General features: G+C 40.3%; 1 protein-coding gene across 8 annotated transcripts in view; it reads right to left on the bottom strand.

Annotated features, from left to right (window-relative positions):
- TENM3 (teneurin transmembrane protein 3) overlaps nt 1-18,448 on the bottom strand; it is a 439,982-nt gene that overhangs the window by 60,442 nt on the left and 361,092 nt on the right. For all 8 annotated transcript variants that reach the window (XM_065899884.1, XM_065899885.1, XM_065899886.1 and 5 more), the window contains 4 exons: nt 16,187-16,333; nt 2,937-3,153; nt 1,809-1,928; nt 749-1,010 (listed from right to left, as the gene is read on the bottom strand). In XM_065899884.1, the coding sequence (XP_065755956.1) occupies nt 749-1,010; nt 1,809-1,928; nt 2,937-3,153; nt 16,187-16,333 (746 nt within the window). The remainder of the gene's footprint in view (nt 1-748; nt 1,011-1,808; nt 1,929-2,936; nt 3,154-16,186; nt 16,334-18,448) is intronic.

Below are 18,448 nucleotides of genomic sequence, written 5' to 3'. Positions count from 1 at the left end.
GAAATGCTGAAAAATCTACATTGGCCCCCTGGTTCCATGTCATCTAAAGAATTCAAGGTATCCATTGTATGGTATTTCTGGGCCATTCATTACCTGGCCCCAGTCTTTCCCCATAAGTGTCCTACACCTTTAAATTGCTCACCAGTTTTTATACAACAGCATTTGTTTTTACCACCACGTTATCGCTCGCACATTTTCTTCTATCTGGAATATCCTTTCCCCTTTGAAGGCCAGCCTCTTCAGTGACGTTTTCCTTGACTTCCTTAGGAACTGAGCTCTCTTTTGAACTTCCATAGTTCTTCATTCAAATCTTTATCACATGTAGAATGGCTTACAATAATCATTAAGCAGTGAGATATTGAGAGTGAAGACCATGTACAGTAGCACTTGGTACAGCGTCAGTTAGGAGGTCAGGTACAGGCACTAAAACCTTTTTCCAATGAATGAATACATGAGCAAAGGCATTATTAGCTGTCGAGCTTAAGCTGTTTTCCCATTTGGCTACAATTAATACAAGATACAGATATAGCTTGAGGAAAAAGTATTTTTAATAGATCTTTAAGGAATACCTAGATATCTTACTATAGAAATACCTATCCTTGTACATACACACACCACATTCTATATGTCATTCTATAGAATTATTTAGGATAGCACTGGAATTCTGTAATCCTGTAAAAACATTCTTTGGAAACCCCATGATCTGAAAATGGTTTATATAAAAGCAATGCCTGCTAGAATATCCTACCTGTGTCTCGGGAATAATGGGACTGTCTTCAGGAGAAGATCTAAAAAAGGTGGATAAAGGTGATGACACAATGATAGGATTCGGCCTCACGAAGCCACTTAGATCACAGCTGGGAATGTCATTCTCCTCTTTCTTCATGACGAGGGTATCCATCACATAAAAGACATTCCATGGAATCCACACAGTATGATACTGAGTGAGGAACGGGGATCGTTCAAATACCAAAGTTAGAGAAGCCCCGCCATTCGCCACCAAGTCAAACCTAAGAAAAAGCAAGACATGCTTAGTGAATTATCTGGATCTCATGAAACTCCAGTCACTCACCTCCCCAGATCAATATGCTTTATAAAGAAAAACTTCTTCTCCCAACGTTTATATGAAATAGTTTCAAATCTACAGGAATATTAAAAGAATTATACAATGACCATCCATATGCCCTTAACTTAGATTTACTAATTTATTAACATTTTTCCAAATTTGCTTTACCTATCTACCTGTCTACTCCTTTTCCAGAACCATCTGAGCGTAAGTTGTAGATATTACAAAATCTCACCTTCAAATATTTCAACATGAAGCTTCTAAGACGAAGAACATTCTCCTATAAAACCACAACACTATTATTATGCCTTAGGAAATGAAATCAACTTTTAAAGACCTATCTGAGTATATAACTTTAAATTTCTGCCGCCATGTACTGTCACAGATTTCTGGAGTCTAAAAGTTGTTGCAGTTCCATATTAGAAGGGACAATAAAACATGCTGGGTGATACAAGCATGCCTAGTCTTTATTATTTTTTTTTTTTTGCGGTACGCGGGCGTCTCACTGTTGTGGCCTCTCCCGTCGTGGAGCACAGGCTCCAGACGCGCAGGCTCAGCGGCCATGGCTCACGGGCCCAGCCGCTCCGCGGCATGAGGGATCTTCCCGGACCGGGGCACGGACCCGTGTCCTCTGCATCGGGAGGCAGACTCTCAACCACTGCGCCACCAGGGAAGCCCAAGCATGCCTAGTTTTTATACTTAAAATACTTCAAACAGAGACAGGGTGTTGGGATTAACTTACATTCCATCCTGGCGGGTAATAGTATATCCATATTCTGGGTAATGGAAAAATGAGACGTTCACTCCAATAAGTGGCGTTCCATCAGCAGTTAGTACTTGGCCTCTGATGACGGATGCAAGGCTGTGGGAAAAGTAGAAGAACTAGAATGAACATTTGTCTTTTCAGGCCAACATTATCATGATGTAGAGATAATTCAATCTAAGGATAAAATAACACTACTGCATGCACTTGTATTCACAGAAACCAGACCTGAAATACTCCCAAGACAATGTTCCTTCTAATTCATTGTAATCCACATTCTCGAAATGTCTGGTGTTTACCAGGGGTTTTAATTCATTGCAATCTGGATTTTGGAAAGTTATCAAGACCAATAATTTAGAGATGAAGTTTTAAAATTATAAGCTGCAGTTTTTTCATGTCATATACCTGGTGCTTGCATGAAGCAAAGTATACTTTCCAATTAATTCCAAGGCAATTGGGAAATCTACAGGGACCAAAAAGTACAAGATTTAAGCAGGCAATAAGGAACATTTGTGAAACAACTTTTAATCAACTGCTGGGTCTAACTGCATTAATGCTATTAAACTGCTGCAGAACCAGGAGTTCTGGTGTAAATCATCTTCTTTTGCTCAGTGAGACACAAGACACCTGCTTTCCCTTACTGGTTTATTTTCAGGTCATTACTGCTCTGCAAAGCACCAGTCCAACAGCTTATGCAATCTTACTGCCATGCTGTTAGCAGTTCCATTACATTATTTCATAATTTGTATTATTTAGTGAGCTCAGCTTAAAAAAAAGTGCACTTCTGTTTTGCCTTTTGGAGTCTTTTCATTGCTTCTTTTGAAACATTTCCAACTGTGCTAACAAAAATCAACTTGTTAAATGAAGATTTATTGACTCCTTAATGGGATGTCCTGTTATGTTTCACGTACTGAAATTGACAAAGTATGGGAACTATGTCAAAAATGCTTGAAATGCGAAGTTTGGTGAAGGATGTGCCAATCGAGGAGAAACTGCCTTTTAAAGAAAGCACTTTCCTCAAATTCACAGTCATCAGCATTTCATATAAAGGGCTTCTCACTGATGATAGTATCACTACAAGTCTATGTAAGGAAAAGCTGCATTAACCTCTTATTGAAAGGACTGTCTCCGGGTATGACATGGGTGCTATCAGATCCTATGAGAAAACTGATTCGGTCATAGAAGGGTTTGGCAGCTTGCTGAGATGGCGATTGTAAGCTTTGGCTAATGATATCCTGGGGATCGGGTAATCCGCGACAGTAGGGCTGATTTTGGCAGGAACTCTGTAAACAGCAGTCAGGATCCATGCAGTCAATGAGTCCATCTGTAGACAGAAACGGAAACCAGTAAGAGAACTCCTCTTTTTCTGCCGTGATGTAGAGCACGTTTTGTTTGTTGACTGGCTTTTTCCACATCAAATGATTCGCTCCCCCTATCTGATAGTCATTTCTAGGAGGCATGCTTTTTGAAACCAAATGAAATACAATACCTGCAGTTGCTTTCATAGACAGTAAATGTTTGGATTGAAGATGGCTGAAAAAAAATCATATGATGTTGATTCTGAGTAAAAAATAAAAAATGACTGTTTAGAACAATCCATCACATGCAGACCCCGTTTTATTGCTCTTCACAGATATTGAGTCTTTTACAAATCGGAGGTTTGTGGCAACCGTGTGGAGCAAGTCTATCGGTGCCATTTTCCCAACAGCATTTGCTCACTTCGTGTCTGTTACATTTCTGTATTTCTCGCGATACTCCACTTTTGCATTATTATTATATTTGTGATGGTCACCCGTGATCACTGAGCTCTGATGTTACTACTGTAACTGTTTTGAGGTGCCATGAGCTGTGCCCATACACAACGGTGGACTTAATTGGTAAATACTGTGTGTGTTCAGACTGCTCCAGTAACCGGCTGTTCCCCCATCTACAATTTGGGAAAAGGTCAGAATATGAAAGTCCGTGAAATACATATACAGAGTAACATATAATGAATGAGATTAGCCAACCACCTTTCAAGGAAATCATTTTCCCAGGGGTGGTAAAGTGTGTTTCGTATAAAATTAAGGCATCGCTCATATTTTAAACAGGAACCTGAGCTCTTAATACACATCCTTTAAAATGCAGATGTTAATAAAAATGAGGCTAATGTAAATAAGCCATACTATTGGAAATGATAAGAAACCTATCACTAAAAATGGACCTACACTGCTGGTGACATAACAAGAGTAATGGGTAGAATCTTCCAGAGCATTCTCCAGGAATATCAGAAGGAAACTACATTCAATGGCCCATGTAAGAATTTTGTTTGAAACATTTAAACCATCCCATTAGCAGATAAGAGTCAGGTTATGATGGTTGATGACATTATCCTTTAAGGTCATTTTTCAGTGACCAGTTGATACATGAAGTTTGATCTGCTTGGCAATTTCATTTCTCAATGTAGATTAATAAAAACATTAGTTTCCGAAGACTTTAATTACCTTTGGGAGAATAGACAAAAAATCATTATAAAATCTTCACACCTAAGTTTTAGGTCTTGGTGTGACCCTATTATGGCAAACTCAGCTGAAAATATCTAGCTGACCTATATATTTTATTTACACAAGTGTTTTGAAATAACTTTTATTTTTAGAAAAACCACACTAGTCATTTTTTTCTTTTTGCTTTAGGCTACTCTTATTAATAGAACATAAGCTTGCCCATTCATTATCTGACAGCAAACTGAGACAAAAGAAAACAGACTAAATTGAATTATATTGCCCAGTCTAGAATTAGGTCAACAACACAGATAAGGTAAGAAACAGGAGATGAGGAGCCTGGCTCCCACCTGAAGAACGTCGTCAACACTTGTGGTTTCTCCTAACACTCATTTCCCCTTCTTTGTGCAACAGCTCTGAACTTTCATTTGGGTACCCAGTTCTCCACAACTCTCAAGTCTATGTGCATATTTCCCTTTGTGCTTGGTTCAGAAATGTACATGTGACCTAACTTGTCAAGCCAGATTGAATTTCAGGAACTATCTAAAAAGCAATCCTGCCCCATCAGCTCCCATCCCCCCAGGCTTGGAGCTGTAAGGCTGTGAGGCCAGGGTTGCTGCATCCCTCTTGCTGCCACTACAGCAGAACCTGTCTGGGAACGGAGTCATCCCAGGAGAGGCAAAGTCAAGAGCTGGAGACCTAAGACAACAGGTCATAGTGACACCTTTGGGGCTTTTGCAATAAGCTGACCCTGACCTCCTGAGCTTTTCAGTTCTAGAAGCCAAAGCATTGCCTTCTTCCTTAAGCCTGTTTGGGTTGTGGCCTTTCTGTCACTTGAAACTGAAAGAGATGCAGTTTATCCAGAGACATTAACTAAAAATCTATTTCCCTTATACTTGAAGAAAAAGGCTTAATACGTAAAAATTGGAATTAAATGTATGGTGTTGGACTCTTTTTACGTTACTATTGTAACTTTTTGACACCATAATTTGACATGAAAATGTATGAGTCAGAATTTCTGATAAGTAGATCTTATTACATAGTTTTTTTATTATAGCTACATTTTCATGTAGATGTCTCTTATATTTCTAAAAAATGGGTTAATTACTTGAAACTGTATATTTATTCTTTGACAAAAATTTAAAATCATGTTTAAGAAAGTCAAATGAAACTGAGCTTTGAAATTTCATAGAAATTTATCAAAATATTGCTTTCTTAGCCAAAAGGCAACAAAGATGAAAAATGTCTAAATATTCTTCAATATTTCTAGTGGAAGAAAGATGAAACTATGATAGAGGCTTATTTTTCAAGAGGATATGTTATAATAATGCAATATATTGCATTTTTCTCCATCTGTCTCAAAGAAATAGAAGCATAGTTATGAAGATTCAGATTTTTAAAATCGTAGATGGTTGACCTATTGCCCCTAAATCATTTTTAGCTTCAAAAAAACAATTTAAAAAACCCCATTCAGTAACAATTCATGATCATATGTTGAGACTTCATGAGGAATCTTTAATCTGTTTTATGATGTATCTAAGAGCTCTGACTCCATGGATTTAGAATGGGGTGTGCATATGCTCGGGAGAGTAATTCCACACAAATATTTTATATTCTTACAGGTTTTCCCTTACGTTCGTTTTTTAACATAAGTAGAAACTACTTAATGGTGAAAGTACTTCCAAACATTATATTTTATCTCCATTAATCTGGTAAATTAAGGGTTAAATCCCCCCCCCCACTTTGTCCCCCATAATATCCCCACAGTGTCTTCCTTTAGGCACTATATGGTACAGCTGGCCAAAGAGGAATGCTCAAATTTCATCATTCATCTTTGTTAGTTTATAAAAAGCAAACATGCATCTGGCATGTAGTCTGCAGGTCATAAAACTGCATGAGATTGACACCTTCTGAACTAATCAGTTGGGAATGCATTTTTACAAGCCTCTCTGCTAACATCAATCAGAGAAAGAATCTCATTTTCAACAGCCGAGTTGCAGGGACACACGGTTTGTTATTTTTCTGCAGAGTTTATCAGTGACTTGCCCAAGCAAGTGACGGATGGTTATGAATCTGGCTTCCTATAAGTCGAGAAAACACTTTGCATTCTTTGTCTATACTCACGTGGCTAGGGCTATCTAGTAAAACTAAGCTGATTACCCACTTGCCCAAATGTATACGGTAGTAAAAGTGACTTCGTGGAAGAGCTTCTCAAAATCATCAACGTTTCATTTTAGTCTCAGGAATATTAGGTCGGCTTAAATTGAGATTGGTGTGGAAGCCTTAGCTAATAGAATTAACCGTAAAAAAATCTAAAGAAAATCAGAACTGTTCAAAATCCACTGAATAACAACTCCAATGATCAGTTAAGAGCCCCTCTTTCTCCTGGTTAGGCTCTGCAATGTAAGTGGTACTTTGATATAGACAGTGAGTATGCTTCCTTCCACTTAATCCTCAATGTCATTGTTCTGTTATCATTTCAAAACATGTTCTCATCTTTCTTAACCCTTTCATTGGTTTGTAACAGTGGCTGGCAAACTTATTTCATAAAGGGCCAGATAAAAAATATTTCAGACTTTGTGGACCATATAGTCCCTGCTACAAGTACCTAACTCTGCCTTTAGAGCTCTAAAGCAGCCAGAGACAATATGTAAATGAGTGGGTGTGACTGTGTCTCAAGCTTATTTACAAAAACAAGCTTTGGCCCAGGGGTAATAGTTTGCCAACCTCTAGTCTTGCTTTAAAGTTTCTACCCTGCCCTATTTCCTTATAGTCTTTAAATCATTCTTGATTTTTTTTCTGGCAAATTTAATGCCTATTTTGCTAGATAATTAAAATGTCTGACTCCATCTTTTCCTAGTTTACCCTCTATGCCGGCTTTGATCTGCTTCTGTCTTTTAAGCAGCTATGGATATTTTAACTTGTTTTTTAAAACCCTGACATACTGACTGGATAAAAAGTCATGAATTTCCTTTGAATGAATTTTCATCTTTACTCGAAAGATAATTAAATAATGCCCACTGCCCTTCCCCACAGTATTTGGAAGCCCCCCCCCCCCCCCGCCTTCCACTTGGAGGTAGAGGTAGAAATTCTCATGCAGTATTTAATCTGTGGATTTTAGAATTTTCAAAGTGTACGGGTATACCTTTTGCTGCTCTTTTAAGTCACCATTCTGTAGCATGCATGAAATTCACTTATTACTGAATTGGGATCATGTTTGGTTTTCTATATCTTCTTGGTTTGTCTACAGCAGTGCTTTCTTGGTGGCTTTATTCTCTCTATGTTCACAACATTTCAAGGCTCATGATTCCAGGCTGATCATTCTCCTGAACTCCAAATCCACAAACCGGTCTTCTAGATATTTCCACGGGCATCGAAAACTTAACACACGTCTAAAGCACAGCAAATATGATCTTCTCTGAACACTCGCTTCCTCTGCATTTCCTATTTCAAGGAATGGTTCCACCATCCACTCACCCAGTTTCTCAAAGCAGAAACCTGAATGTCAACCTTGATTCCTCTTCTCCCTTTTTCTCTGCACCTAATCAATGACCAGATCCTCCTTTTCTCCACCCCAAACATCTCTTCAATCAGTCTATTTCTTGCCATTTCACTGAAACAACCGTTTAGACCACATGGTCACTTCCTGACAAGATCTCAACAAGGGGTTGGTTTCCCAGGCGCCAGTCTTGTCCTAGCTATTCATTCTCAACACTTAAATCTGAGTAATCTTGGTAGAAATCAAATGTGGTTATTTCACTTCTCTAGCTAAAATACCTCCTTTAATTGGTCCCTGCTGCTTTCTGAGTAGTTAGAACTCCTTAACCTGGCTTACAAGACCTTTGTGATTATTATTTCCTCCACCGGGAGACTTCTCACCTGCTCTCTTATCCCCCTTCCCAATTCCTTTAGCAATCAGCTCAGACAATGGTCTCACGAAGTTCCCTGAGGGCTAATCTAGTTCACTGTTGTAGCACCAGAATTTAGGACACATACCTCTTGGTACCAAGTACGCATACAATAATTTTGCTGAATGAAGTGAAGAATCAATTCTGTTCCTAGAGCTTATGAGATCTAAACAGGTCAAAATGATGTCTTAAAAGCACAGCAGAGACACGTGCTGATTTTCTTTCATCACCTTTTTCCTGCCCTCAGACACTATGCTAATCCTTGAATTCCTGTTTCTATTTTTACTCTAATAGGTATCTTTACATGTTCTTGATGAACTGGACATTAAGCAATCCATACAATTACAAAAAGTATTAGAAGAAATTATAGGAAATACTACACATAAGTACAACTTATGTATGTACTTATAAAGACAAACAACCCAGAATTCATGAAGGAAAAGTTAAACCTTATAAACATTTACCTTGTAAAAGTTTATCATTTGAAAATTTCCACATGATGAAAGACACCATAAACAAAGTTAAAAGATAACGAAAACTTGGGATAAAATATCTGCAACACACCTCATAAAGAACTGATAAGAAGAATATACAAAGAACTCCTAAAAATTAAAAAGAAAAAGTCAAGTAACTCAATAGAAAAAAATGGTCAAGAAAAATAAATAAGCAATTAGCAAAAGAAGAAATGCAAACAATCAAGGAACATATATAAAGATCATCAATCTAACTAGTAATTGGGGAAATGCAAATTAAACAATAAAAATGGAGTCATTTCCACCCAGCAGACAAAATTCGTATTTTTCATTTTGTTGGCCAATTTCGCTTATGTACAACGATCAGGTACAGATCATGAACATGGGGAAGATAAGCGCTATCCCACCGATGAAGTGCACAATGGTGAGACTCACCTGCAAGGCAATTGGCAGTAGCTACCAGAATTACAAATTAAAATGACCCCGTGACCCAGCAACTTCATTTCTAAAAATCTGTCCCAAAGAAATATTTGTACATTCACAGATTTATATGCAGATATACACACACAGATTCACTACAGATTTGTCTTTATACTAAGAGCAAAAACAAAGAGAAACAACTAAATAATTATTAATTAGTAGTGGTAAAATTCATTAGGACAACCGTGTTTCTATTATAAAGTAGGAGATAGGCCTATATGTACTGACATGAAAAAATCTCTAAGTTACCCTCTTTGGCAGAATCAAATTTAGAACAGTACCTATCCCATTTACGTTTAAAAACATAAATGTGCATCTAAATCCACTGAAGGAGGCGCAGAAACACGCACTCTTTAAGTTGTTGACAGGGGTTACTCTTGACAATGAGAATGTAGCACTCGTGTATGGTTACTAGTAATAACCCTCCCCAGGAATGCAGAGGTTCTTAACATGGAGAAAGGGGACACTTTCTAAAGAGGTTCTGTGCGATGCCCTTTGTTACACTGTGAACCTTGCGGTGGCAGCAAATGGTAATGGGTGTAAAATACAGGGGAGACTTTTAGTTCCAGCCTGTGTGGCTCTGATTTTCCTCTCCTTCTAAAACTCATTCAAAAAACAGTGATCAAACCCCATGTTCCTTGTGTACTACCAGGAGGCTACTGGGGTCCTTTACTTCTGAGAGCACAAGCTGGACTTTTCTTTCCTAGAAGGGGATTCCCAGGGCTCTAAAACTTCTGTGGATAGCAAAAGGGTTCAGAGTAACCTGAATCTCTCCCTATAGTAGGATCTCATAGGGTCTTTCGAATGAATAGTAATTCCCCCTGCCCCAAATCATCCGCCAGGTTAACGTATTTTAAGGCTCTGAGACTGAGTGCCATTCTATATTCTGATATCTGGATTCTTTTTAAGAAGTACTTAGGAACTCTTGTAATCTCCTCCCTTCCCTCCCTCTTTCTTCTTTTTTTAAACTATTTTTCCCCCCTCTTCCTATTTCTGTTACTATTTTATTTAACTTTTATTTTTCAATATGTTTTTTTGAGAACACAATTGTCTCATCCTCCTGCTAGGACTTCTTAAAAATATATTTCCAAATATTTCCCTATTTTCATTTGGTAAATCTCCAAACTTAGACCAGCTCTGTCCATTCATCACACTCATTGAGGCTTACATTAAAATTTCATTCATTGTTTCCCTCATTTTCACTGCTAGCACACTCCTGCTTTCTCCTGCAGTTTGAATCTTTCATTTGTATTTTTCTTCCTTTCTCTCTCTCTCTCTCATTACGGTTTCTTTTTAATTTCTAAATAAGCTCAGTTGAATCTGAGCTTATTTAGAAATTAATTCAGTTGAATTGTAATCTCTACAATTATCAACCTCTGAAGATTTAAAAAAAGCCTGTTTTAGATACATCTTCCTGACATCTAGCCCCACGAAGTAGCAACTCTGAAGGACAAAGAATAACTCTATCGTCTTACAAGTAAGATGCATCTTTCCTGGCAGGATTTATACTTTGACACTCTACCATCTTGCACAAAATTTAGGAAGAGGCTTTAAGTCATTCTTGGGCCCTCAACCATCCAATATGCAGGAGAGGGCTTGCATCCCATGCCTCTGGTCCCCACAGGGGAGCTATCCACTGGAGGACCAGACAGGGAAGCAAGATGTCAGAGGAAACTCTGACGAGATCTCCCGAATAAGAAGGGCAATGGGAACATGGTAACCACTGCCAGAGACAATATATTTTGGAGTAATCTTCTCATTAATAAGCATCTCGAGTCTCTAAAAAACAGAGTTGTCTCTGGCAAGCTGTTGCATTTTGATGCTTCTACAGTGGGACCACCATATGGGGAGCTACTGAAAGTCAAGACACCCCCTCTTGAATGAGATTTGTAGTAGGGTGACCAGGTGAAACTGACGATGCGTACAGAAGTGTTTGGGAGAGAACTGAGAGCTGCCTCGTCAGTCTCAGGCATGGAGAGCATGTCAGGGGAGGCTCACCACTGGTTTCCTTGTTCTCAAGTGAGAAGGCTGGAATTTGGCGGGGAAGGGAGAAGAGAGAGACTAGAAGACTCCTGAAACGAACAGAGTTCTTCTAGCCATATGAAATGGTTATCAGTACACTGTCTGGTTACACTAAAACCAAACGCTATTGACAGCTATTTACATTCCGATAGTGGAATCTGTTTTTCTGCCTACCCACCATCCTTACCCCTTTATTCTGGAGACAGAACTTCAGTTTCCTTGTAGGGCAGGTGACCTAATTCAGACCAATGAGAGTCGGGCTCAGGCCAGGCCCAGGTCTCATGTAACCATTGAAAAAGGTGTCCTCCCTGCACTGGGCTTGTTATGCTAGAGGAATGTAAACCTCGAGCTGGTGGGAGAGACATCCAGAGAATGGTGCCAGCATAGAACAAGCAGAGTTGACAGATGATTAACCCAGATATCTGTTACCACTGTCTGTACGCCTAGGTGCAGTTCTCTCCAAATTTGTCAGTTATATAAGCTGAGGATGGGGCAGTATGGAGTCACTGTCTTCAACCCCACTCCAGACACACAGCATTTACTAGGGATCAGTTCCCATCTCTTCACCTGTCTTTTCTCTGATCTTAGCGACTTCACCAGCAGAGTGAGTTCCGGGATATGAACAAGACGTGGCTCAGTCTAGAGGGAGGATGACCTTGTAGGTGAAGATAAAGCTGAAGAAATATGTAAAAGCCAGGTGGAGGCCTGCAGCGTGGATCCCTTGCTCAGAAACCGTTTCCAACGAGAAAAGGATATCTTGTCCTTGCTTCCAAAGTGCCTACAGGCCCTGTGTGGAGATGTTCGCCACAATTCGCTGGTCCAGTGACCACAAGTTTCTGACGTCCACTGTGTGATTTAAAAGTTGACTCTCCCATAGCCCACCTCTGCCCTGATGTCTGCTCCAGCTGCCTCTGTGCGACACCTGGAGCTCAGATTTGAGAAGCAAAGGGGGAGACACCTTGTTGAGTCCACAGAGAGTGGGGATCTTTGTCAAGGCCTTTATGGTGGGTAAAAGATGGTCTTAGTTCTGAAAAGCTAATGAGTCTGTGTATGCAACAGCTATTTATTTGAGCCTTAAAGAAACAAGGTCCGACTGAACAGGAGATTCACTTCTCATGACTACGCAGGTGCTGCAAGAGTAGCTAAAGCCCCTCCGGAGGCTACTTTATTGGTAGCCCACCTCTCTTGGTCCTCATTGCAGATTCCCCTCGAAGCCTGCTCTTCCTCATGCCCGTTAGAGACATAAAGGGGAAGCTGGCTCCACAGGCAGAGAGGGTCACCTGTTTAATTTAAAAATAAATTTATTTTATTTATTTTTGGCTGCGTTGGGTCTTTGTTGCTGCGCACGGGCTTTCTCTAGTTGTGGCGAGCAGGGGCTGCCTTCGTTGCAGTGCGCGGGCTTCTCATTGCGGTGGCTTCTCTTGTTGTGGAGCACGGGCTCTAGGTGGGTGGGCTCAGTAGTTGTGGCATGCGGGCTTCAGTAGTTGTGGCTCGCGGGCTCAGTAGTTGTGGCTTGCGGGCTCTAGAGCACAGGCTCACTAGTTGTGGTGCACGGCTTAGGTGCTCCGCGGCATGTGGGATCTTCCCGGACCAGGGCTCCAACCGTGCCCCCTGCATCGGCAGGTGGTTCTTTATTTATTTAGTGAGATCCATAGGTTGGGGATCTTTAGGCTTAGGCAGTAGAAATGCGGTGAAGTGGATTTGGTAAAGGAAGGTATATTTTGGAGGCGAAGGAAGACGCTTGGCGTAAGAAAAAAATATTTATTTAGCCGTATGTGGCTGTCCTCTCTAAAATTTTTAAATATATCTTTTTCAGTTCTGGGAATAGTAAGCAACTTTCTTTGTGTGTGTGTGTGCGTGTGCGTGTGTGTTCTGCAAAGTTCTTAAAGTTGTGTTCTACAAAATTACTCAGACTAGACCAGCAGCTATTCGTATGATACGTTTAATTTCTGATTCGGGCTAAATCAACCTCTCTTCATCTTCTCCTCCTCCTTAGTTACTTAATGTGTTAAATCAAATTACTTATAGCTACTTTCTGGCTAATTCACCATTTTGACATCAAACTTAGTTTAGACAATAGATCTCTAATGGTACAGTTCCTACGTATCACAGAATTTCAAGTATAGTCCTTATTTTAAACATTCTGTTTTATTGTCCTCATATAATGATAATGATATCCTTAATTGCCAGATTATGTGTCTTGAGTTGGGGTTTGGTGTGGAAAATATTGTCTGTATACACACAGCCCATGCTTAAGTTCAAGGAACCCTCTAGCTTGGGTTATAAGGCACCCAGGTTACAATCTCAGGATATAATAAAGCTGGCACTGAGATTCCTGCTCAGATCAACAAAATTAGGTTAGGGACAGGAATACAAATTATATGAGATAAGCAGAGAATCCACATGAGGGCTTCTATCAGCTCAGATTTCCCCTTGGAGAGGCAAGTCTAGAGATAGCCTAGCTTCAGGCTAAGAGGAATAAACAAGGGGGGAATGAGGCCAATTCACAGCTGATAAATTTTGAGGAAAGAGAGAAACCTCCTTAGCTGATAACAATACTAAAGAGTTGATTAGCCCCTCAGTTACGCCGCAGCGTCTCTGCAGACTTGGCCCTGCAGTTTGCTTCCCTCTGCAAGAGTCTGTAACCTCCTCAAGGTAAATCTTTTAGAAGACAAGTGTGAAATATCTGATCAAGGAGGAAGGGAAGGGACTTCCCTGGCGGTCCAGCACTCCGCCCTTCCACTGCAGGGGGCATGGGTTCGATCCCTGGTCGGGGAACTAAGATCCCTCATGCTGTGTGGCAAAAGAATAAAAAATAAAAGAGTAATTTAAAAAAAAAAAAAAAAGGAGGAAGGGAAGCTCTCCTTCCTCCCTGGGCAATAGAACACAGTGGGGTAGGGGCTCCTTGGGGGAAAGCAAGGAGGAAAGTTGCCGTCTGGGCTGGGGGTCAGAGAGGACTGATGCTGTGGTTCCTAAGACAGGCACATGGGCGCGCTGAGGAGGGATCGGGGCAACCGCATATCATTAGGCAGGAGGGGCTGCGAGGGTTAAGGACCACCTAAATCTATCAGGAGCAGACAGCAAAGGAGGCTTCAGCTCAGAACCAGTGGCTCAAGTTTCTCAAGAGCCCAGGTTAAAAGAAAACAGGGAAAATAGTGACCAATGTGCTAGAATGAAAGGGGAGAATTGCAACTCTTAGGAAGTTGAGACACAAATAACGTTTGGTTTCAGAATGACTGTAGTGTGTGTGTGTGTGTGTGTGTGTGTGTGTGTGTGTGTGTGTTGGGGCAATGGGGAGAGCTGACAGCTGGTTCTGGCACTCTGCTTCTGAGAGAACCGTACAGGGCAGGCCTTGTTTTTACTGTGTTTCCCTTTATTGTGCTCCAAAGATACTGCATTTTTCATACATTGAAGGTTTGTGGCAACTCCGCGTGGAGCAAAGACCAGCGCGCTGTTTTTCCAACAGCATCTGCTCACCTTGTGTCTCTGTGTCACGTTTCGGTAATTCTCACAATATTTCAAACTTTTTCATTATTATATCTGTGCTGGTGATCTATGATGGTTTTTTTGATGTTTGATGTTACGACTTTGATGTTACAACTTGCTTAAGGCTCAGATGACGGTTAACCCTTTTTAGCAATATTTTTATATTAAGGTATGTACATTGTTTTTTAGACATAAGGCTATTGCCCACTTGACAGACTGCAGTATAGGGTAACTTAACAGTGGACGGTAAACGTAACTTTGATATGCACTGGGAAACCCCACAGTTAGTGGGACTTGCTTTATTCTGGTACTTGCTTTACTGCAATGCTCTGGAACCGGACCCGCAACATCTCTGAGGTCTGCCTGAAGTTAGGTCCACTCTATTTGGAAAGGAAAAGGCCATTCAACCTTCTCTGACAACCTTTTATGAATTTCACCCAGTCAAGGGGAGCACTTTTGAAAGCAAAAGAAGGAAAATAGGATAATAATAGCCGCTACTCACAATATAATATATCCCCGGCAATACACTAAGTACTTTACAAACATTCTCTAGCTTAATCCTTCCAGAAACTTCTTTATCACTCTTTTATACATGAAGCATTTGAAATGTAAAGGGATAAGAACCTTGTCTAAGGTCACATGAGCACTACGAGTTGGAGGGAAGATCTGACTCTAAACCTGCACTTTTAACCAACACTATATTGCCCACGTGGACACTCCCACAAGGGCAGGTGGGACGAAGGTGGGGGTAGGGAAACACACACTAACCCACACAGCAGGTGACCGCAGAGGTCCAGACAGAAACTGCATCCTTCCGAAAACCTCAGTCCCAAAGGGACACCAAAACTGAACAGCTCCAGGGGCAAGTCCTCCATCACTGGAGACAAACGCTAACTCTCACTTCTCTGTTCTCTGAAACTGAAATACACTAGCACGGAGGATGTGCGCAACGGGGAAAATACTTATTTCTTAACCCTGGGCTTATATGGGGTGGAATATCATAATCCTTTTCACAGGGTGTAAAGTTAAGGATAAAAAGACACTGGAGGTACAGCTTCAAGGGGATTGCTTTCTGTTCCTTTTTTTTTTTTTTTTTTTTCTTTTCATCCAGGCCTTCCAACAGAAGAGCTTGGGAGCTGTCTTGCACCTTTTGGAATGTTGCATTATTAAAATGCTGCTTTAGAGCTCCCAATCTACAGGGTCCTAAAAACTGCACCGAGGAGAACTGTCACCTGGAGATTACCACGAGGAATGGAGAACAATGTACATTACCCGGTAGCTTGGTTACCTTGCCTTTTCCCTGAATGACGATAATCTTGCATTTGTCTCAGGGAAAATAGGGAGCAAAATCACCCTATCAGCACTCATACATTTTTCAAAAAATTTAATCTATGGGGATCGGATTTTTTTTTTTTTTTTTTTTTTTGGCAACAGATAACCAGGTACCCGCGAGAACTCATAAACCTGAGTTCCGGCACAAGCTCGCTTTCCTGCTCAGCGTCTCTTACCTCCCTCATTGTCCTTGCTATCTGTGCAGAGGGTCTCCATGGCCACGTCACACCCTGCTCCCCTCCACCCTGGCTGGCAAACACAATGCCAGCCGTTTTGGTCCAGTGTGCATCTTCCATTGCTGTTGCACAGACCGGGGCACCCCTCTGTCGAAAGAGACAAAGAAGGACAACAGAAAGTGATCTGAGTATTGAAAGTTTTTGCACCTCAAGTAAACAAATGAGGGACACTTAGTGGGAACAGGCCTTTCGAAACAGCACAAATACTGTAATTGCACATGGACAGAAACAGCAACATTATCTGAGGCATCTCATCCCCATCCAAGTGGCATCTTTGATTGGCCTGACCCTTGAGACACCACTTACCTGTGCAGGACAGAAATACCTGCAATGATCCACTAAATTGCTGCAGGCCAGACAAAATGAACTTAAATTTTTTTCCTTTAGCAAAGCGACAAGGTTGGTTGTAAGGCGTGAAAAAGCGTCACAAAAAGACCATCTCAGAAGCCCTAGAAAAGACCTTCAATCTGTTGTAAACAACACTGGCCACTGGTTAGACATGCCTTCTTAAAAGCGCCTTGTTGCTTTCAAAAATTCCCTCTAATTTCAAAGCATGAAAGCGGGTATGAGGATATGAATGATGTCGGAAAGAGAACATTAGTTTTATCTGGTCTCAGAGTTGCCGTATATTCATGTGAAATTACAGCGCATTAAATAGCTGCACAAAGTATAGGCCAGTATTAATGACTATACTTTATGCCGAGGATACATTCCTTTTCACAGAATAAGCAAAGCCCAGGAAATAGTGAGGCAGCTTAGCATCTATTCTAACAGACACTAGGATTCAGGCTGCATACGGATGGGTAGGACCGACAGGATTTCCAACCGAATGTAATAGCTGTGCATATTTGATTACTTAGGACGGACAAAATGAAATACCATAAGGACCACAGTAAAACATCGATAGACCGAACAAAAACACGGTAGTCACGTGCTTCAAGACAGAGCGCGAAGAGTGATAGTTTGTGACAATCTCCCTAAAGCTTTTATGCTGTTACCTTTATATCCTATCTTGTCTGCTTTTATGGGCAAGGAGGGAAAATTTGGGAAACAATGAAAATAATTTAATATATCCAAAATCTATAATTGTTTCAGCCTAACATGACATTAAAAAAAAAAATTCTGCCACTTCCTACAGATGATAACTGGCATGCAGCCAACATGATCTGTTTATGAGGATGACACTTGGGTAGATTCTGGTGCTCTTGTCTATGAGCGTGACACGACACTGACAGAAACGAGGATATAAATGCTCTAAAATGGCAAGAATAATTGGCTATTAATCAGATCTCTTTGGAAAGAATTACTTATAATTTGGCATAAAATATATACTAGTAAAAAAAATACTTGCTCTGGCAGGTGGAGTTTGTTCTACAGCTTCTTGTAAGTAGAATGCTACTCTTGTTTTGGTGACAAAGTTTAAGGGAACAATCCGTTTAAGGATGTTTATTTTAAGTCTGGATTAAAAGAATTATTCATATCTTGGCTTCCCCTCCTCCACTGTGGAACGTGAAATGAAAAGATCTCAGAGACCTTCTGTCTCTTAAGGTTAGCGTTAACAGAAGGAAGACCATTGTGACAGTCTCTTGTGGCTGGGTATGATGAAATTACACTTATGGACACCATCAGGTCAGGAGAAGATTAATTTTGCTGCTTCTTTTCCTTCAGACAATTACCATCTGTATTTACGGATTATTCAACACCTAAAAGGTGAATTTTCCTTATGGATGTTTCTGTTTTGTTTTTAATGAAAAAAAAAATAAGGGGTTTAACTGCCCCACTGACAAAGATGTGTAGCAGCTGACTGCCTGCACACAAGGAGTTATTACATGAACGCCTGGATATCGTCGTGAATATTTTCATATTCTAATGAAAAGCACAAACAAGGAAAAAAAAATAGGTAATCTGAGGAGCAAGGGAAAGGGAATTTTCTCTTCTGAAAAATATGGTTTTCACTTATTTCTATGATAACTGAAGACAAAGAATCTGCTGTTTTCTGCTGAGTGGTGTTACCATTTCTGTTTTCTAGAATGCACAGTATTTTGTAGTTGTTTTAGAAAATCACAAAACATAAATTATATCACATATATTTCGAAACACTGAGAAAAAGCCAAAGAAGTTTCCATATGAGGATAAATGAGATTTCTCTCAACATATGTTAACCAGAATCTTCTTTAGATTGACAATTTCTTATTCTGTGAT

This window comes from Phocoena phocoena, chromosome 21 (genome assembly GCF_963924675.1).
Source record: "Phocoena phocoena chromosome 21, mPhoPho1.1, whole genome shotgun sequence".
NCBI classification, from domain to species: domain Eukaryota; kingdom Metazoa; phylum Chordata; class Mammalia; order Artiodactyla; family Phocoenidae; genus Phocoena; species Phocoena phocoena.
The sequence above is the reverse complement of the archived record's forward strand: the minus strand, read 5'-3'. Positions and strand labels throughout refer to the sequence as shown.